General features: G+C 43.5%; 1 protein-coding gene and 1 non-coding gene across 4 annotated transcripts in view; both read right to left on the bottom strand.

The window, feature by feature from the left end:
• KDSR (3-ketodihydrosphingosine reductase) overlaps positions 1-5547 on the bottom strand; it is a 43709-nt gene extending 38162 nt beyond the window's left edge. For all 3 annotated transcript variants that reach the window (XM_060170378.1, XM_060170377.1, XM_060170380.1), the window contains exons 1-2: positions 5355-5547; positions 267-356 (exon numbers count right to left, since the gene is read on the bottom strand). In XM_060170378.1, coding sequence (XP_060026361.1) covers positions 267-356; positions 5355-5462 — 198 coding nt within the window. In that variant the 5' untranslated portion in view covers positions 5463-5547. The remainder of the gene's footprint in view (positions 1-266; positions 357-5354) is intronic.
• Positions 5548-22188: 16641 nt separating this feature from the next.
• On the bottom strand, positions 22189-22320 carry LOC132504609 (small nucleolar RNA SNORA70). The gene has a single exon (XR_009534991.1). It is a non-coding gene; the product is annotated as a small nucleolar RNA SNORA70 (small nucleolar RNA).
• Between the last annotated feature and the right edge of the window lie 298 nt (positions 22321-22618).

The raw sequence follows: 22618 nt of genomic DNA, 5'->3' as shown, positions 1-22618 counted from the left end.
GGTTTTGGCCGCTCCTAGATCTGCAGTGTCCATGATGTTGCCTAAGAGTTGCTGGCACTGAAAAAATATCTGTGGAACTAACCTGACTTCAGCCAAGAAGTCTTTGTCCCAAATACAAGAAATAACCAGTGGTTCAGGAATCACACCTCCAACCACAGATGTGAGCGATTTCCCCACAGGTGTGAACACTGTGATGGTCGCATAGACTCTGTGACTAATGTAATGATGAATTAGTAGGTGAATAGTAATGAACCTAGAAGACTTACCTCATTTCGTGCAACCAGAGTTATAAAAGCTCCTTGTTTATAGCACTCGATAGCAATGCACTTTCCGATGCCACTGGAGCCTCCTGTAACCTAAAAGCAGAAATTAAGAAATCTTAGCACTTGAAATTTCCCTTCTGTGGGAAGTTTATTTAAAATAACTATGATGGGCTCTAAAACCCAACCTACAGGAACTAAATCTTCAGCTATTGTAGCATCTTCATCCCAGACCTAATGAATGGAGTTTAAGTGCAGACGTGGAAAGATTACACTGTCAGCCGGGCCTGCGTTGTTTCCAGTACTGAGCTATCAATTGCACACCTATGATATTTTTCTGAGTTCACTGTGGCAGGGGGGAGGGGACAAGAGGGGGAAGTGCCCTGTACATCTACCTAATAAACAGTACATTAGTCTGATAATTCGAAAAGACACATGCACCCCTATGTTCACAGCAGCACTATTTACAATAGCCAAGACATGGAAACAACCTAAACATCCATGAATGGATGAAGATGTGGTATGTATATACAATGGAATACTACTCAGCCATGAAAAAGAAAGAAAGAATGCCATTTGCAGCAACATGGAGGGATGCAGAGATTATCAAACAGAGTGAAGTAAGCCAGACAGAGAAAGACAAACATCCTATGATATCGCTATATGTGGAATGTAAAATATGACAGAAATGAACTTATCTATGAAACAGAAACAGACTCACAAACACAGAGAACAGACCTGTGGTTGCCAAGGGGGAGGGGGGTGGGGGAGGAATGGATTGGGAGTTTGGGATTAGCAGGTCAAACTATTATATACAGAATGAATAAACAAGAAGGCCCTACTGTATGGCACAGGGAGCTATATTCAATATTCTGTGATAAACCGTAATGGAAAAAAATATGAAAAATTTTGTTGTACAGCAGAAATTAACATTGTAAGTCAACTATACTTCAATAAAATAAAGTAAAAATAAAAAACACTAGTCTGCCTTTGAGTCCAAACCCAAATGAACCATTTCTTTACTACACATCTCCTATGCATGACCAGCTCTACAGGAGATGAAAAGAATAATCACTTGCATATACTTATGATATTTTACATGACTGCTTATTATAAAGTAATACATGATCACATGGAAATACTGAAAAGTAAAGCTTTTCTTCTTGCACTAGTCTAACCCTCACCATCTATAGCTCAGCCATACTGGCTGTCTTTTGGTTCTATGCTCTCTCCAACCACAGGGCCTTTGCACATTCTATTCCCTTCCAGGAATGCTCTCCTCCCCTCTTTTCATCTAACTGGCATCGATTCACCCATTAAATCTCAGCTCTACCTCACTACCTCAGGAAAGCCTTCATGGACTGCCCTCTACCCCACCGCAACCCACTTTGCAGCATTGCATCCTCTTTTTTCTTTGCTTTACATCACTCCATAACCAAACAGCCATGCATTTACTTGTGTGATTATTTGATTCACAACCATCTCTTCCATTACCACCCCATAAACTCCATAAAAATACCAACTCTATCTTGGCTCCCCACTGTATCCCTAGCGCTTAGTACAGTGCCTGGCATACAGGAAGGACTCAATATATATTTTATTTAATAATACAAATGTAACATTACCTTTCTAGTCATTTTCCCTACACACATCTTATAACATGGGCCAGGGGAGTGGGGGGCCTGGAGTTGTCAGGTGAGGGGAGAAAGCAAGTGTCAGAGAGGCATCTGTCCTTACACGCTTCTGCATCCTACTCTAAAAAACATTATTTTGTAATGTCTGAGGTTAAAAAACTAAAAGGCTTTACCATATTGCATTAAACAGCCGTATCAAAAAATATTTAACTATTTCCCTATTGTTAGACATTTAGATTATTTCGAATATTTTACTGTTAGATATAAATCATGCTGTAAAGAATATCTCTGACCAATCGATCTCATGATTTTAAAATCATCATGACATCCTCCTACACAATGCACCTATGTCCATGGGACGCCCCTACTTTCTCTTGAGCCTCAACTTCTCACTAATGAAGGGATTTCTTTGGGAAAATTAACCAATTATCTACCGGTTACTGTAAAAATATACCTGCTGCCCCAGCTAACAGTTGCCTCTGAGGACCTCCTTGCTATTGAAATATTTCATGGGTAGTTTTGGCTTATGAATTTTCACCAGATATTCCAATTCCATAGCAATTAGCAAGGTCCCTAAAAATGTCCTTAGCTGTTTCATGATGTTGTTCCTGCTGCCTAGAGGTCCCTCCACTCAACATCTCCCACACAGTTGCATTTCCAAATCCTACCTAACTCGCAGAGGCCAGTTCCAATGTCTCCTCCTCCAAGAATTTTTTCCGGACTCTGTCCCTCTGTCCTGTCCTTTGCCTGTCACTTTCTACTTCATGCAGTTACTTCTGTACCTGCCTTAGCTCCCTTACCAGACTCTAAGTTCCCCGACAACAAGCACCAAGTCCAAGTTATCTCCCTCATTCCTAGCACAGCACTTTGCATAAGCAGTTGCTAAATACTTGTCTACATTAATTTGCAAAATGGTGTACGATGCCATTTCCCTGAAAAAAAAAACAAAAAAAACTTGTAAGTAAAATTTCACTATTTGTTATTCAGTGAATTGATAGAAGCTGAAGTGATGAGGTTATTGAGAAAATTTATATGCTCTAAAGTGCCATGTAGATATTCCGATTATTGCTGGCGTTTTTTCTAGACCGTAATAGGTAAGCAAGCTATGTAAAATTCCTGCACAGCCAAGGACAGGGGTAACCTTATAAGATTTGTCCATAAAAGCAAGAATAAGACTTCAACTTTTGGGTCAGGGTTCATGGGAAACTGACCTTCTAGGCCAAGTCAGCTAATTCATAAAAGGTATCTAAGAATATACATAAGTCCATCTAGACTATGTTACTCTTGATTGGTATAAGAAAACACAAGAGATTTTCCTAATGGCTGAGAAAAATGGTAAATATGTATTGAGTTGCCCGGCCACTGGTAAATTGAGATGTGAGACCCTAAAGATAACAGTTTAATTCCTTTCTTTGTCACTCCCTCTTACTGTTCATTGCAAATATTGTTTTAAATGTTACTATCTCTTTATTTGCACCATATACCTCTTACTGAGTGCAAGAGAAGGGGTGCTTTGCTGCAAGGACAACTGCTCCCACCCATCTCTCCAAAAGGGAGGACTTGATTTTCTAGTTCTCACCAAGTCAGTTAAACAGCTTTTAAAAAAAAAAAAAAAACAGCTGATTTAAATAAGTATATACTGTGTAAGACTTGCTGAATAGGTTTACCACTGTAATTAGAGAGATAACACTAGTTTATCAGAATTGCTCTAAAAACAAAACGAGTTATGACCTAAGCCTGCTCATGCTTCCCCATCAGCAAGACATTCTAAACATTGGCCCCTTTTCTAACACGACTGGGTCTAGTTGTAACAAATCTCAAGAAAAAAAATTACACTTTCACTCTTTTTATGACATTAAAAAAGAAGACAGATGGTGACATCATGTGTATTATTCATGTCATCCTCACATTATTTATAGTGGCATATTAAAACGGGATGGTGAAAATAAGAAATTCTTCGGGATCTACCCCAGGAGATGTGTTTATTATCTTATCTACAGCCTGCAGAAGCATGATGGGGCTGGTAGGACCAGAGTCAACATCAACTGAAAGTCCCTTATAAACACTGAATGAAGTTTTTCATTACTGCTTTGACTTTACATTTTTACAAGTTATGTTCTGCAAACACCACTTCTGAAAATTCCAACTTTTAAAGCCACGCTTTTGAGGCAGAAGTCTTCTTGCAGATGTGACACTTTCAGACTTTAGCATGACTGTAAAATTTTGCTCTTCTCTCCCTCTGTAATGAATTTACACTCACCTCCTCCTCTATCTTCCACATCAGAAATAGCAGGATTTGGAAAAACACTAATAGTTTTATGAGAGAAATTAAAGAAAATATATGTTCCCATTCACAAACTCTGTCCCGATTTAAAGCACACTAAAAGCAATGACCATTCCATCCCATCCCAGTTCAGTGAAGAGGCTCGGATTTTAGCGGAGACACCGGTATGTCACCTCTGGCACCAGGAGGATTTGCACTGCCAGCTTAGTAACAAATTTTGCTTATTCATAACCTCCCGCCTCAATGTCCCCGGGGTTGTGAGATAATCAAGTAAGAAAACGGACCAGAAAGCCACAGCAAAATGTGACGTGCTGGGCGCAGGTAAGAAGGCATTCCCTCTGTTTAAGAAAGGTGCCCCACCTGCAGAAAAGGGATCCTTGAAGACATGAGCTTCTGGTAAGAAACAAACCAAATCCATCCACATCCCCTTCATTCCTAAAGCACTAACTAGCCAGGTCGTTCCGCTCATCCCTCTGACTCCAAGACGACGGCAGAGGATTGCACTGGGACAGCAGTCAGTCGACCCCAGGCTGAGCTCACAAGAGACAGGCAGTGTAGACTGTACAGAAGCGACTCAACACCGCTAGCCAGGACTGCCAGCCCACCGGGTTTAGAGCAATTCCGTCCCCCCGCCAGGTGAGTCACTTCCTGTATTCCTTTGGCAACTGTCACTCGCACAGGCCACCTTCCAGTTCCCAGCTGCCTCGGCGGGTCCTGGAGGCTGGGACCCGGTTCCCCGCTGCCCGCCTCCTTGCGACCCCGCCGGGACCGCGCGCCCTGCCCGGCGTAGCCACCGACCGCGGTGTCCTTGGCAAAGTTTCTCAGCCTCTCTGTTCTTCAGTTGACTAATCGGGAAACCCGAGGACAAAAATATCCAGATCCCAGGGATGCCCCGGGGATTAACGAGAGCCTCCCGAGCCCCTGCAGTGCGGGAACCCAGCTCGCTGGCGCTGCCCGCGCCGCCCCGCTCTCCGGCCCCAGGAGGAGCCAGAGGCAGCGAAGAGCGGGTCCCCGAGGCCCTCCGAACAGACAGTGCAGGGGCGGAGGGCGGCAAGTGACCCTCCATTTGGAGAAGGGGACGTCGGCGGCCCGGCCTGAGTCGCGGACCGGCGCGCCGGGGTTCGGGGCGACCGAGCGGGCCGGGAGGCGGCGGCGCAGCAACAGGAGGCCACTCACCACCACATGCGCCCCGGGCAGGGCGAGGGGCTTGGGGCTGATGAGCGGAGACACCATGTAGAGCAGCAGCACGAACGCCACGAGGAAGGCGGCCGCCAGCAGCAGCATCGCTCGGCCGAGGCCGGGGCCTGGGGCGGGCGGCGCAGGCACAGGCGCACAGGGCTCGGCTGCGCCGGCGATCACGCGCGGCCGCGCGCAGTGCGAGCCCGGTGTTTGGGTTCGCGGCGCGGGGCGGGGCGGCGGCCGGAGGGGAAGAGGCGGAGCCTGCGAAGGGCGCGACCGCGGGGGGTGGGGCTTCCAGTGGCTAGAGCGTCGCGGCGGCTGCCGCCCGATTGAGCGGACGGTCCTTTGGGGTCCCCGAGCTCCCAGCGTCGGGACGGGGTCCCGCACCGTCCGCCGGCGAGATGGGCTGCCTCGAGCGCGCAGCGGACGGGGCCCGGGTGGCGCCCCCCGGCGCGCCCCTGGGTGACGCTCGCGGCTGGTGGCGAGGGTGCTGCTTAGGACCGCGGAGAGCGGGTGCCGGGCCTTCCCGAGCCGCGCTCCCGGGGCCGGGCCGCTCCGCGCCGTGGCTCCGGGTGCCGTCCGCCCGAGGCCGGAGGAGGCGGGTCGGAGCCTTCTAAGCCCCGGTTCCGGGATCTCGTCACCTCGTTAGTGTATGGAAGGCAGGGGATCGAGCTCTGAAATCCCGGGCTCCATTTCGTATTTTCTTGGCGTACTTAGAAAATGGTAACAGCCCACTTTCGCTTTGCAGAGGACCGGGAAAGCCTTAACATGGAGTTTTAAAAATCGCCCAGATCATTCAGTTTCGTTGAGCTCAGAGTTCATCTCCTTTACCAAGGCAGGGTTTAAAAAAGATAAAAAGCTTTTTGAGATCTAATTTGCACACCAGACAATTCGCCCGTTTAAAGTGCATAGGTATAGTGCATTTGGTATAGTCGGGGTTGTGCAACTGTCACCACTGTCAATTTTGGAACATTTAGTTACACCCCCAAAGGCGCACACAAATCCTTACCCGTTCACAGTCACTCCCCAGTTCCTCCCCATCCTGGCCCGGCCCTAGCTAATCCCTCACTAATCTGTCTCTGTAGATTTGCCTATCCTGCATATTTCATATAAATGGAATTATAGAATGTGTAGCCTTTTGTGTCTGGTTTCTTGCACTTAGCATAATGTTTTCAAGGTTCATCATGTGGTACAATGTATCAGTACTTCATGCTTTTTATGACCAAATTATATTCCATTCTGTGGACACACCACATTTCATTTATTCACTCATCAATTGGTGGACCTCTAAGTTGTTTCCACTTTTTTTTTTTTTTTTTTTTTTTGCGGTGCGCGGGCCTCTCACTGTTGTGGCCTCTCCCGTTGCGGAGCACAGGCTCCGGACGCGCAGGCTCAGCGGCCATGGCGCACGGGCCCAGCCGCTCTGTGGCATGTGGGATCTTCCCGGACCGGGGCACGAATCCGTGTCCCCTGCATCGGCAGGCGGACTCTCAACCACTGCGCCACCAAGGAAGCCCTGTTTCCACTTTTTAGCTACTATGAATAATGCTGCTGTGAGCATAAACATTCATGTATAAGTTTTTCATTTCTCTTGAGTATATACCTAGGAGTGGAATTGCTGGATCTTCTAGTAACTGTTTAACCAGAACTGCCAGACTTTAACAAAGCAGCTGCACAATTTTACGGTCCCCACCAACCGTATATAAGGGTTCCAGTTTCTCCACATCCCTACCAACAGTTGCTATCATTTGTCTTTTTAATTATAGCCTCCCTACTGGGTGTAAAGTGACATTTCATTATGGTTTTGGTTTGCATAAGGCACGTATTTTTGTTTGCTTGCTTTTCCTTTTTGAAGTTATTTTTAGAAAAACAAACAAAGGAATTGATCTGAGTTTTCCTTCTTTCTTAATTTATTGCCCATAATTAGCCAGATTGCAAGATTTGAGGGTACAGTCCCCAAGACTTCTGACATCAATTGCAAGTTTGGAGGAGGGTCTCCCAAGCCACCCTCAGGTTTGATAATTTGCTAGAAGGACTCAGAGAGCTCACTGAGATCTGTTTTACTCATGGTTATGGTTTACGAATGTCAGCCAAGGGACGAAGTGCACAGGGCAAAGTCTGGAGAGCTCCAGATGTGACCCTCCCAGCACTGGAGTGTGGCAGTATCCATGGAGTGTTGTCAACCAGGGCAGCTCCTCTGGCATTCAGAGTTTATACTGGGGCTTCATTATTAGGCATGATTGATTGATTGCCCATGTGGCTAAAGGCAGAGTCCAGGTCAGCTGGTAATGCATGACAGGAGACTTCCACCTAAATCCCATGACTGGTCTTTCTGGCATGACCACCCTAAAATCCAGTTTGGCCAGCCCTCATCTAAACAAGGACACTTCTATCAGGTCTGAGATAGAATACCTCCAAGAAGCCAACGGGAAAGGCCAGAACTTCTCCTGGGGCAAGGCCATCCATCCAAAGCTCTTCTACAACAAAACAAATATATGCCTAACATTTGAAGGAGGCAATGTGGAGTAGGAGGTTCTTAATTCAATTTCCCAACAGATTTGACCATCAGTATCAGTACTGCAATCTTGCTGCTAAGACGATGCCAGTGTTACATCATTTCGAGGTGTGAGTAGTAAACAGAACCTGAAAAATAAGAGTCAAAAGATAGCAGCACATTTGCTAGAGTTTCACTCAGTCATCAACAACTGGTCAAGCTTAGCATATCATTCAATCAAAATGTCTCCCAAAGCAATGCCACTCAGGTTTGCAAGTTTCCATCCGACTCTATGCGTTTCCCAAAACAGGAGTGATCTTCACCCATCCAGACATCTTCTAATTGAGCTCTCTTCAGAGACTGTATCATCTCTTGCTCAAGGCATTTATGTAGCATTGGATTTTCGTTGTCACATCATGTTTATTCATTCCTTTCCCCTTGCCTACCAATTCTTCTATTTGTGATTTACTTTTACTCAAACTTTTCCCCATTGGAAAGGATACTATGTTCAGCCTAGCACTCTGCTGTTCCGGACTGCTGGCACGAACACTAGTCCAGCAAAATCCTCCTCTCAGTCCACTCCTACCCATCATATAGGGCAGGGTGACACGGGCACACAGCGAGTGGGCTTTGCCAACCACTAGGCAATACAGCTGCATTCATGATCAATCCCAGCTGTGTCAGGTAGAGTGAAGGCATAATCACTCATCAGTCTCTTAGGAATTCTGGTGTAAAGGTTTAAAAGTATAGTTACAGTTTCTTGCTTGGGGATCATCCCTGATTCCCGCATCCACAGCTGGAGCCTCGGTGCTTGGGACCACTGCATCAGGCACAAAAATAAGAAAGCTGAGGCAATGTGGAGAAAAAAGAGAAAAGTGTAGTCGTACCACCATCTTGTTTCCACGGAAAGAACTGCAGAGGCATAGCAGCATTCTCCCCCACCCCTTCGCCTCTGGAACCCCCAGAAAAGTGGAGAAATCTACCTACTGGGGACCCTTTCTTGGTTTTCCTTATGGTAAGTGTCAGCACACACTCATGAAGGCATGTAAATCTGCCCCTCCGCCCCCATTTGAGACTGCAAACGTTTCAATTGCCTGTTCCAATTCTCTATTAGACCTTTACTCTGAGGATGGTGCGCAACCTGGTACATCCATCTGATGTGATAGCTCCTTGCCCATCGTCGGACACTATGGGCTTATTTTTACTTTTTTTTCCATTAAAAAATTTTTTTAATTTATTTTATTTTATTGGACACTATGGGTTTAGTATAAAGTGTGTTCTTTGATCTGAAGAAATGTAACTTGGAAATCCAAATTCATGCAATATCTTCTGGTCCAGTCCTTTCATAGTATTTTGAGCATTTGCGTCTACCTCTGGGCATGCAAAGCTCAGTCCAGAGTATGTCTATCCCTGTCAAGACCCATCTGTAGCCTTCCAGGGCTACCAGCATCAGTCCAAACACCAGCTCTGTGTTGAGCCTTCCCCCCTGGGGAATCTGCCCCATAGCCATCTGCAGCCCCTGCCATTCTTGTTGGCAGATTAAAAAAAAAGTTCTTGGCATTTTGTGCCCCAGAGGGTACACGAGGACAATGTCTAGATTCAGCCCATCTTTGAGCTGCAGCCCCCCCATACCCACTCTTTTCAGGTACTCAGGTGGCCACCTCAAGTGGGCACACCAGGATATCCACTTGCTGGTTCCAATCACCTTCTGATCCTAGAAGGAGGTTCTTCTAATGAACAGTGACATGCTCTACTTTAACATACCCCTTAAACTCCCATAGTGATTTCCCCAGGGCCGTGCCCCCTATAGGCGTCTCTTTAATGGGCCAGTTTTCTGTTGCCCTTCTACCCAGCCACATGGACAGGACGTTAGCCGCTGCCTATGAGTTGGTTTGAAAACCCAAATCTAGGGACTCACAGCAGGTAACTCAGCCCACCAAGCTGACGTTTTCATCTTTTCCAATCAGAGTTGTAGCCTTTCCAACGCGATGCTGTCTGCTCACCTCGAAACTGCCATCCATAAACAAAACAGCTCCTTTTTGGTCAATAGAGAGCTACTCAGACGGCACTGCCCAGGTAACTACAGGTTCAGCAATTCCTCAAGTGGTTCCAAAGTCGGTCCTAGGGCAAAAGAGTCTACCTGCTTGTGAACACATGTGCACCTCTCTGCATTTCCCTGGGCCGTGTGCCTGCAAAACCGGTTCCATTTTCTAATGGAACCCTTCTGGGCACTGTCTTCTCCATTAGAGTGCTTCTTTAACATCACCCAAGACAACATGTGTATTTCAGGTTTCAAGATTATTTTATGTACTTCAGTCATTGGGGCAGTTTCCATTAATGTCCAATAGCAAGCTAGTAATTGTCCCTTAAATGGCAATTCTCTGGTCTAAAAGCTCAGCAGCCATTGACAGGTGGCGCTCACAGCCTTTTGCCATAAGCCCCAGTCTGAGGAAAGATTCCAGGATTTCTTTCAAATGGTTTTATGGAGAAGATCTAGCAATATTTCCAGATGAGGAAATATATGCACCTCCAAAATTCAAATAAACCAACTAGACACCGTTCTTATAACATGTTTTGTCAACCAGGTATCCCATACTGGTTGTTTTTTTTTTTTTTTTTTTTTTTGAGGGGGGTTGCCCCACGAGGCTTGTAGAATCTTAGTTCCCAGACCAGGGATCGAACCTGGGCCACCGGCAGTAGAAGCACGGAGTCCTTAATACTGGACCGCTAGGGAATTCCTTCCCACACTGTTTACAATTAACAGCCTGTGTGGGCGCAGGCAATGTTATTGGTTCCCATTTGGCCTGGTCAATCAATATTGAAGGGCAGAATCACCTGCCTTCTGATTTACAGTGCGAGGTAGGGGAAGCTTTCCCCAATCAGACACAAAATCCATCCCCAGAGTACATTCACGTAAAGGAGACACAACCACTTCACACAGAGTCTGCCCCAACATTCCAATTTTCATCCAACCTTTCACCTTAATTCTGTCAACCTCTGTAGCTTCAGCACCTCTCACCCGAACTGTAGAACTGTAGTCCGTGTTGGGACTTCACCAACAGGTTTTAGAACCACCTAAATGTCCATCAATGAATGAATGGATAAAGAAAATGCGGTAAATGTATAAAATGGAATATTAGTTAGTCTTAAAAAATAAGGACATCCTGCCAGTTGTGGTAACATGAATGAACCTGGAGGACATTACACCAAGTGATATATGAAAACATTTCACAGAAACTTTGCAACACAGAAAAACCAATATTACGTGGTCTCACGTATACACGGAATTTAAAAGAAAAAAAAATCCAAACTCAAAGTAATAGAGAGCAAAATGGTGGTTACCAGAGTCTGGATGTGGGGGAAAGGGGAGATTAAAATTTTTTTAAAAAGAAAAAGAAAAGAGAGACAGTAGAATGCTGGTTTCCAGGGGCTGGGGGAGGAGGTCATGGAGAGTCACGGTTTCATGGGTACAGAGTTTCAGTTGTGCAAGATTAAAAGAATTCTGGAAATGAAGATGGTGATGGTTGCACAACAATATGAATATACTTCATACCACCAAACCGTTCACTTAAAAATGATTGGTAGTAAATTTCATGTTAGGTGTATTTTATCACCATAAAAAAATTTGGAAAAAGACAGTTCTCCCCAAACTGATAAACTGTCTCAATGTACTTCCTATCAAAATCCCAGCAAGATTTGTTTTTGTAGCTATAGACAAGATTATTCTAAAATTTATATAAAAAGGCAAAGAAACTAGAATAGCTAAAGCATAAAAAAAAAAAAAGTGGGAGGAATCAGTCTACCTGACTTCAAGACTTATTATTTAGCTACAGTAATAAAGACAGTGTGGTATTGACAGAGGGGGATATACAGAGGTCAATGGAAGCCACACTAATACACCCAACTGGTTTGTGACAAAGGTGCAAAAGCAGTTTGATGGAGGAAAGGTAGCCTTTTCAAGAAATAGTGCTGGCAGGGAGATCAGCTCGGTGTTTTGTGACCACCTAGAGAGGTGGGATAGGGAGGGTGGGAGGGAGACGCAAGAGGGAGGGGATATGGGGATATATGTATATGTATAGCCGATTCACTTTGTTATACAGCAGCAACTAACACAACAATGTAAAGCAATTATACTCCAATAAAGATGTTAAAAAAAAAAAAAGGAATGGTGCTGGGAAAATTGGACATCCATCGACAAAGAAAGGAAGCTCGACCTCAACTTTACACCTTCTGCAAAAATTAACTCAGGTGGTGTGATGGTTAGTTTGATGTGTTGGCTTGATTGGACCACCAGGTGCCCAGATATTTGGTCAAAAGTTATTCTGGGAACTTCTGGGAGAGTGTATTTAATGAGACAAACATTTAAATCAGTAAACTGAGTAAAGCAGATGGCCCTCCCCAATGGAGGTGGGTCTCATCCAATCCGTTGAAGGCCTAGATAGAACCGAAAGGCTGACTCTCCCCCAAGGAAGAGATCATTATTCCTGTCTGATGACCTTTGAACTGGAACATTGCCTATTTTTCTGGCCTTTGGACTTGAGTTGAAACACTGGCTCTTCTTAGGTCTCCAGCTTGCCAACTCACCCTGCAGATCTTGGGATTTGCCAGCCTCCATAAGCACGGGAGCCAACTTCTTATATTTTATATACATGTACATGTATATACATATCTTCTATCTGTTCTGTTTCTCTGGAGAGCCCTAATACAGAAGGGATCATGAACTTAAATGTAGAACTATAGAAAAGAAACATTGGATTTAAAAGAATGAAGACTTTGGTCAATCAGGAAAAAAAAAAATCAGGTCATTTGTTTAAAAAGGAAATCAGGCTAGTTTCCGATTTCTCCACAGTGACACTGAACATGAGAGAACACTGATACATCTATAAGATCCTCAAGGAAGGAATGTTTTCTATCCAGCTAATCTGTATTTCACCCATTGAACATGTAATCATTAAGGAAATATTTTTCCCATGAGTGCTTCTTGAGAAAAGTATGAAGGCTATTATCTTAGTCTGTTTGGGCAGCTATAACAGAATACCATAGACTGGGTGGCTTATAAAAACAGAAATCTAGTTCTCACATTTCTAGAAGTTGGCAAGTCCAAGATCAAGGCACTGGCAGATTGAGTGCTTGATAAGAGCTCACTTCCTGGTTCACAGATGTGTCTTTTCACGTGTCCTCACCTGGAGGAAGGGGGAAGGGAGCTCTCTAGGGTGTCTTCAGTGAGGACCCTTATCCCGTTCATGAGGCCAAAATCACCTCTCAAAGACCCCACCTTCAAATACCATCATGTTGGGCCTTAGGATTTAACACATGAGTCTGGGAGACACAAACATTCAGCTTATAGCAGGAACTTCAACTGGTCAAAAGATGACTGAGAAAAGTATAGTAAAAGGACTGTCTTTTGAGAATTTGGCAAATGAATACGTTTAACTGTAGAACGAAGACTAAAACAAATGTAGGGTCTAGGGTAAAGATGGTATATAAATGTTATACACCTTAAAAATGTAGAAATAATAAAAGAAACATGTTTTGGGAGGGGAAGGAGGAAACACGTGGAAGGTAGTAGGGTGACTTTACTAATTGCCTCATTTATACCTGACTTCCAAATATACTGGTTAAAATAGACAAATCAAGTAATAGAAGTATAAATATTTACCACTATAAATGTAAACATTAAGAAATATATTATTGACTCAAATCAGGTGAGTTGGGTAGGAAGAAGTATATAAATTTTATCGTTGCTTATAGTGAAGGATTAACAGATCCTATCAAAGGAAGCAGATATGGGGCTAAGTAAGGTCTAATTACAGAGGCAAACAACTATACTACAAACTATCCTAATGAGAGGTTATTTAAAGAGGCAGAGGGAAAATAACACTACCACTCTTTACAGATGAGGATTACATTCTCTGTTGCCTTCCACAGCAAGTGCTGTTTCCGAGTCTCGAGAATTCCCGTTATGCAGGACCGATTGGCAACCATCAGGCAGTACTGCCCTTTTCACTCTTAGTTGAGAGCAGTGCTTCTCAAATTGTGTTGAATGTCCAGGTTCCTTTTTTATTTCCTTTCCGTTGCAAACCAGTTAGAAAAATGAAATGAAAACAAACCAAAACAAAGACATGCAAAATATAACCTTTAATGATTTACTGTTAAAGTCAACAGACTTAAAAATACATTAAATAAATATTATCTGAACAAACATAGAGAAAAAGAATGACACAACTGTATAGGCTGTTCATAGAAAGTATGCATAGGGACTTCCCTGGGTTGAGAATCTGCCTGCCAATGCAGGGGACACGGGTTCGAGCCCTGGTCAAGAAGACCCCACATGCCGCGGATCAACAAAGCCCGTGCGCCACGACTGCTGAGCCTGGGCTCTAGAGCCCGTGAGCCAAACTACTGAAGCCCGTGTGCCTAGAGTCCATGCTCCGCAACAATGAGAAGTACATGCACCGCATGGAAGAGTAGCCCCTGCTCACTACAACTAGAGAAAGCCTGCGACCAGCAACGAAGACCCAACGCGGCCAAAAATAAATAAATAAAAATAAATAAATCTATTAAAATTATTTTAAAAAAGAAAGTATGCATAAAAGGGGTTAATATAGAGAATTATTTTTGCAACAAACTATATTTTCCAAAGATGGCTGCCATGATATCTCCAATCCGTATGTTCTTTTATAATGTGGCCTTGATGCTCATTCCACTGAGTGGTGGGGTCTATGTCCCCTTCCCTGGAACCTGGGTGGGCCTTTGCGACCGCCTTGACCAATGGACTGTGGCAGAGGTGACACTGCGGGCCTTATAATTATAGCTTTGAAAAGGCTGTGTAGCTTCTCCCTGGTTTTCTTGGGACAGTAGCCCTTGCATTTGATCCATTGTCCTTGAGTAAACTCAAGCAGTCTGTGGATAGGTCCATGTAAACAAGAACTGAGGCCTCTGGCCCACAGTCCAGTTGACTCCCAGCCAGTAGCTGACGCCAACTTGACAGCCATGTGAATAAGCCATTTTCAAAGTGCATCCTCCGTCCCCCAGTGACAATGCATGGAGCCCTATCCGTATGGCAGATTCATGAGCAAAAGAAATGGTTGCCGTTGTTTTGAACCACTGAGTTGTGGAGTTATAACTGGTGACAGAAGTAACGTAACTGAAACACTATTACACTGGCAGCTTTCTATTAGTTTGCTTTGATAACAAAATCGAGTGAAATAGCAGTGACTCACATTACATGCCTATAATCACACTAGGTAGCATTTTTATCGTGAGAAATGAGCTTTCTTCTTTCTTGTTAACTTATCTAATGTATTATAGGTTGAGTTACCAACAATGCAGCTCATAAGGGATAATGTTTACCAAAGCTATTTGAAGGTTTTGTTTTAACACATGTTGCATTAATAAGCTATATACTAAAGGGCAAATGTTGTAGATTCCGTTTATACGAAATACTTAGAATAGGCAACTTCACAGAGAAAGAAAATAGAATAGTGGTTATTAGGGGCTGGAGGGAGGAGAGAATGGGGAGTTATTATTTAATGGGCAGAGAGTCTGGGTGGAAAGTTCTGGAAACAGTGTTGATGGTTCTGCAACATTGTGAATGTACTTAATGCCACTGAATTGTACACCTAAAAATACTAAAAAATGGTAAATTTTATGTTATGTGTATTTTACCACAATAAAAAAATGCTCACTTCATAAAACTTAGAAAATAAGAAAGAAAAAATGTTTAATTAGTAATTCTACAACTCAGAGAGAGTTGTTCTTAGCTCTAGACTTTCCTCAAGACGCCTTCTTGGGATGACCTCACAATATGTGGCAGGGTTATTAAGATAATTTTTTTCTATTTTCTCTTCCCTTGTTGTTCGAAGATAGCGGGCTTTCTTTGTATTTTGTAAACAGGCAAAAACATAATCTCCTGTACAATATTTTCCTTTCTTCTGGCTCCCCCTACCAACAAATCCTAATCTCTCATGTCACTAAAGAGATTAAGCGAAATACCTTTGAGAGCAACGGGAGAAAAAGAAGATTTTGCAGGCTACCGGCAGGAACGGGGACAGATTTTTCACCTCACATCTGAGGGTTGGAGTGAAAGGCTCCCCCCAGTGGCCAAACTTCAAACAGGGCGTGGCACTAAGATTTTCAGCTTCTGCGAAGATTCTCTTCTGCGTCACTGGTGTGGAAGGGGATAGCAGAGGGACGTCTATGGACTTGAATAATAAAAATGTCAGCAACACTGTTGGACTGGGGATTTATCTCCTGTTCTGAGCAATGTGTAAGCCTTTTGGACTTTAGTACAAGCCTTGGAGGAAGAGGTCTAATAAAGACTAACAGTGATTTTCCTGACAGCACAGCAGATTTAGGTTTGATTTAATGATAATGTAGAAATATGATATTTTAGTCTACTGGAGTTTGTGAACGGAAATTTAGACTCGCCATTAGCGAGTTCCCATAATTTCAACATCCCCTAAAGTAACAGGAAAATTTGTCAACGTGTTTTCTCTACTTTGTAGCCAAACCTATAGCAGAAGGAATCTGTGAGAACTAATGTTCTGCCTCTTAGAGGAAAGGGTGTGTGTGTGTGTTTGTGTGTGTGTGTGTGTGTGTGTGTACTTTTATTTAGATTCTAGACATATCGTCTTGGAGATTAACGGCTGTTGAGAGCAGACAGCCGTACTGATTGGCCAGGGCTGTGCTCACAATATACCCGTTGTTAACCATTTTTATCATCGCCCTTCCCACTTTCATGTGGCTGCTACCAATTTCTTCCATTTTCAGTTTTAAAGTTTTTATTTCATAACCTAGTGTTCCTTTGATACTTTGTAATCACTTTTTAATATGGAATGTTTAAAGGCTTCTATAAAATTGTCAGTGGATTCTTAAAGGAATTATTTACGGCCTAAGACATCATACGTTGCAACATTAAAAGGCTTTCGTGTACTTAATTGCAACGTATGATGTCTTAGGCCGTAAATAATTCTTTTAAGAATCCACTGACAATTTTATAGAAGTCTTTGGGAAAATAGGATATAAGTCTTAAGAGTTTTGGCAACTTTCCAAGATGCAACTATTCCCATATCAAGAATACCTACATTCAGATGCTTTGTCATTTCAGCCAGAATGGTGATCACTTGTATACAATAAGCACAGTTCCATGACCTTGTTCATAGATAATTCGTGGGTCTGTGTTAAGTGCTTGGGAAATATCAAGATCAGTCAGTGATGGATTCTACCACTACATGTTTTTAAAGTTGGCTCTTAAATTTCATCTCCTCCAGAAATGATCTTTAATCCTTCAGTCCTAGTTATTTACTTAGTCACATTTGCTTTTTGTGGGGCTGTGAATGTATGTGCAATTTCAAAGTCAGTTGCAGACATCATGGGACTCTTGTCTCTCATCCCTGTATGTCCATAATTCAGGACGTATCACCTGGAAATAAGGGCTCCAGAAACACCCACAATAACCACAATACCATTATCACACCCAAGACAATAGCAATTCCGTATTATCTGATATCTAGTTTGTATTCATATTTCTTCAATTATATCCACACTGTTTTTTTACAGCTGTTTTTTCCTCAAATCAGGATCCAAATGAAGGTTCTCATATTGCATTAAGTTATTGGGTTATGTGTCTTCAGTTTCTTTTAATCCAGGAAAAGTCCTTCGACCTTTTAATCGTATTTATTTTTTGTTTAACGACATTGACTTTTTGGAGAGACGAGGCCAGTTGTCTAGCAGATGTTCCACATTCTCTTTGGACTGATTGGTTCCTCATGATGTTATTTATTTCCCTCTCCCCTGAATTTTCTGTAACCAGCAGTTAGGTCTATGGTTTGACTGGATTCAGATTACATATTTTTGGTAGGAACACTTCCTAAGTGTATTTGGTATTGCATCCCACCAGGCAGTGCAGTCAGGTTGCCCACGCTCAATTTGATTTCTTGGGTAAGGTGGTGACAACCGTATATCTCCTGGTAAAGATCATGTTCCCCTCTGCAATGAGCAAGTACTCTGGGAGGGACATTTGGAAATGTTGGTAGATTGCCACCACCAACCCCTCCCATTCCTATTTGCAATTCCTCTACCCCCGACAAGAGGTAGAATCTATTTCTCATCCCTTGAAGCTGGATTGGCCCTGTAACTTCGTTTGACCAATATAATGTGATAGAAGAGGTATTTCTTTATTTCTGGTCCTAAGCTTTAAGAGGCCTTGAAGCTCCTTCTGCCCTCTCGGGATTAAGCCACCAAGTAAAGGAGCTCAGGGTGGACTCTGAATGATGAGGGACCGCATGAAGGGGAGAGGCCCAGCCAGCCCAGCTGGAGGCATCAGACGTGAGTGGAGCCATCTGGATCCCTGCGCCCTGGTCAAGCCGCCCCCGCCAAACACCACGTGCAGCAGAGGCAAGCCCTCTCCAGGGAGCTCTGCTAAACTGCAGTCATGAGAAATAAGACAGTGTTTTAAGGCACTGTGATTTTGAATGATTTGTCTTATAGGAAACAGATCTCATGTAAATATTCTTTCATTCAATAGTTTTAGCATCATCGATGATCCTTGCCTGGATCGACTATGTCATTGGGGTTGCCAGAGGCTAGTTTAAAATCTGTTATTCTCTCTACATTCATTAGCTGGCTTGTTTTATTGAGAGAGAGAGAGAGAGTGAGTGAGCAGGGGGAGAGGGGAGAACGCCAGCTTTCCCTCATTGACTAGGTATAAACTAACTGTACTGTGCCTTCTAAAAATGAGGGTAAATGCTTACTCTTTCCCATTAGTTATTAGTTTCAGAATAAAAAGTTGATGTAATATTTACCTCCAAGGATGATAAATCACGTTCTCTCCAATTCTTTTCCTCTGGTCTTCTTTAGCTGTCTCTCCTCCATAGTCACATGGCACCCTATGTATCGCTCTGTCACTGAACTCCAAGTGTTGCAGTGTATTCATCTGTCTATCCTGTTAACTGGACTGTTTCATTTTTTTTCTTTTCTGGCTGCGCCATGTGGCATGTGGGATCTTAGTTCCCCGACCGGGGATCGAACCCAGGCCCCCTGAAGTGGAAGCGGGGAGTCCTAACCACTGGACTGCCAAGAAATTCCCTGGACTGTAAGTTTCTTGAGGGCAGGAACATTGGAGGCTCAGACTCAAATACACACAAAGTTCTCAGTGAAACTAGATTTCTGCCGTACTTCTACTTTCAGTTTTTTCTTCATGCATATATCTTGCATAGTTTAGATAATAATTTATAATTTTTTTATCCTGCAACTGTTTTTGTCTTGGTTATCTTGATTTATTGACCTTAGACATGATTCTGTTTCCTATTTGATAGATGAGCCCTTAGCTCACTTACATTAACCCTCCTCTTCTCCCTCCCAATTTTTGATAGTAAATATCACCATTTAGAATTCTTTTATTGGTTACATTTGAAACTTTTAATATTTTAAAACCACTATTTCTTCATCAATTTTTGAAACCTTGCATTACTACCCATTTTTTAAGATTAAGCTTATATAATGTCTGCATCCTTTTTTTAAAAAGGATTTAAGATATGGGGATATATGTATAGCTGATTCACTTTGTTATAAAGCAGAAAGTAATACACCATTGTAAAGCAATTATACTCCAATAAAGATGTTAAAAAAAAGGATTTAACTTTTTATTTTTAAAAAATATTTTATTTTATTTTATTATTATTTTCTTGGCCGCCCCGCACAGCTTGTGGGATCTTAGCTCCCCACCACGGATTGAACCTGGGCCCTCAGCAGTGAAAGTGCGGAGTCCTAACCAGTGGATCACCAGGGAATTCCTGTCTATATCCTTTTTAACACACCTCTTTCAATACTCAACGATCTCAGATGTATCTTAATGAAATATTAGGCAAACCGAAGAACATAAATATGTAGGCCCTGATACTCTCTAAAACTCACTTTTCTGCACTGCCATCCTGAGGAGTTAAATGGGTCCCTGGTAGATAACACCACACAGCATCTTCCATGTTCTGAATAGTGGCACGAATTGGTGTGATTTCTCCTAGGTTTGTAAATACCGCTTTACTGCTTTTTCAGGAGGGGGGAGTTCCAGGGGCCCTTCTTTTCCCATTAACCTTCACTCCTGGGGCCAGGGAACTGCTGTGGTGACTCTGACCACTGCTGAGGATACTTGTGCAGAGTTCCACTGGGCCTGCTGTGGTGCAGACTCCAGTCAAAACTCCACCCCACTTATCACTTGCCTCCCATAGATGCTCTCTTGAATAGTGGACCACAATGACTTTCTGATTCTCTGGTAAAGAATATTAGCTCAGGAACTTCCCTGGCGGTCCAGTGGTTAAGACTCCATGCTTCCAGTGCAGGGGACGTGGGTTCGATCCCTGGTCGGGGAACTAAGATCTCACATGCTGCAGGGCACATCAAAAAAAAAAAAAAAAAAAAAACACAAGAAAAACAAAGAATATTAGTTCAGAGCCAGTGTCCAATAATCCTGTGAGTATTCCCTTTCTTTATTTCACGGTAGTCTTAAGCAGCGTCAGAGCCTTTGGGAAAGCTGAAGGGAAGCTCCCAGTGCACCTGAGATGTTCCTGTAGGATCCTTCCTCAACAATACAGTCTCCACTTCTTTCAGTGGTGTAGAGTCTATGACCGGATTGTGGTCTGGAAATTGAGTGGGGTGCTCCATCATGAGGGGAAGACCTCTGCTTACCAGCTTTTTGGTTATACCAACACAGCAGCCCTTAGTAAAGACCCTAAGGACCCTGCCACCCTTGAATCACCGGTCAAGATCTCTGCAGGAAACAGCACCCCGGTTATCACGCCAGCCCTGCAGCCTAATGTGGTGACACCTGGCTTGTGCTGGCTAATTGCCACTACTTGGCTTCTGCAACCAAAAGATCGTTTCCAGCTCCAATGAAATCAAGGACCCAAAAAAACACTCTGAAATGCCTTCCTTTCATCTATCAGTGCCTTGGTCAAGGGGCTGGGTTCTGGGTCTTCTCCAGGAACTTGTGGCTTTGTGAGTGATTCTCATGCGATAAATCCACTCCAGCGTTTCTCCTCCTAGATATTAGGTTCTTTCTTTCACATCACCTTAACTGGAGTTCAGAGTGGTCGACTGTCAAGTTCAGTTCCTTCAACCAGTAAAGCAAACAATTAAAATCACTCTTGGCTGCTCAAACGAAAATTCTAAATTCAGAATCTGTGTTGACTGAACCCATACTGATAGATTCAATCATATCTGAAATCAGACGCTTTTCTTGGCTAATCACCGACATAATCCATTCCCACGCATAGTTCTCGAGATACTCAGAATCCTCCAAGCTCTCACAAATATACATATTTCGATAGTATGGATCCTACTCTACTAAATTTCCTTACGTTCACAAAAAATAATCTTGGTGAACCTGTGAATTCCACTGATATAATTTGGCAACCTGCAGGATCAAATACTGAGTTTTGCTTTTGATTACTTTAGTACTCTGAATACAACAAATGTTTCTTTTAGCACAGTCATGGAGAATCCCTGGGTTTCCAATTAGCAGTCCTTGAAGTTCTCACGCCTTCATTTTGTTGTACAGCAGCTGCAAAGTAGTTCCCCGATGTCTCGTCCTCACTGGACACTTCATTCCATGAGACCACAGACAATAACGTAATTAGCCGTTTCACCATCCAGTCAGATGCTATTGATGCTGCTGCGATCCTGTTTTTAACGTCCTGCCATCTTTGTGGTGCTCAAGATTGAAGGACCTGGGTGGCAGCACCTGATAAACCAAGGCTAGTCAAGGGCCCACATGACATCTGCCACCTAATGAAGAAAAGTAGCATCTCCCCACTTTGGTTCCTATAGCAGGAAGCCAGGGCCAGTCCCAAAACCAGGTAGGTGATTTAGATGAACATTCCTCCAAAGAACATTTGTTTGATGAATATCTTTTGTTCTTCTTTTTGACAGGGAAATAGGATTTACCGGTGGACAGGAGTAAGGAGGGCATGGCGCCAAGGCGCTCAGGGCAGGGCCCGCCATGTGTCCAGGGCCACGACTAGGGCTGTGTTCGACCCCACAGTCTTCCGGGGTCATGAGCTGCTTTTCGGCCACCATGTTTTCAAATTCATCCACATGAACCTTAGTACATCCCCGCTTCTTGGAGATGTGGATCTTCTGGTGGCCAGGGAACTTGAACTTGGCCCCTTGGGGGGCCTCAATCACATGCTCCTTGTTCTGCAGCTTGGTGCGGACGCACATTATGACTTGGCCAATGTGGCCCCTGGCCCCTGTGCCCTCGGGCTTTCCAAAGGCCCCGTGCATACCTGTCTGGAGCCTAGGTTGGGGACAGCATACCAGTCATGAATGTCCACTGGGAAGGGCTGTCTTCAAGGTACCTTAGGGTAACCTGTACAGGCAACACGCTGCACACACTACCGAGGAGGCTGTTTGCAGCTATTGCACGCTGGGCGCCCATGGGGAAAAGAGCACAGTCGGCCAAATTGGCTGCAAACACTGTCCTTTTTTCTTCTCTCTTTCTCTTCTTAAAGCCTCTTCTGTTATTTCATAGAGTTCCAGAGGAGACAAATTCCTGTGATCAGCCGTCAAGCTGACTGCAATTCTTACTTAAAAACGTTTACTTTCATTTTTGGAAATTAAAGTGTTTAAAGATAAAAACAAAGAGAAAAATAAGTATCTATATTTCTATCACGCAGATTTAGCCACTGTTAATTTCTTGATGTATTTGTCTTCATTCCTAATTTTCTTCTCTTTTAAAAGAAATAAAAATTGCAGGGTAACAGGGAGAGAG

This window comes from Lagenorhynchus albirostris, chromosome 14 (assembly GCF_949774975.1).
Source record: "Lagenorhynchus albirostris chromosome 14, mLagAlb1.1, whole genome shotgun sequence".
Classification (NCBI taxonomy): Eukaryota; Metazoa; Chordata; class Mammalia; order Artiodactyla; family Delphinidae; genus Lagenorhynchus; species Lagenorhynchus albirostris.
This window is presented reverse-complemented; position numbering and strand designations above follow the sequence as displayed.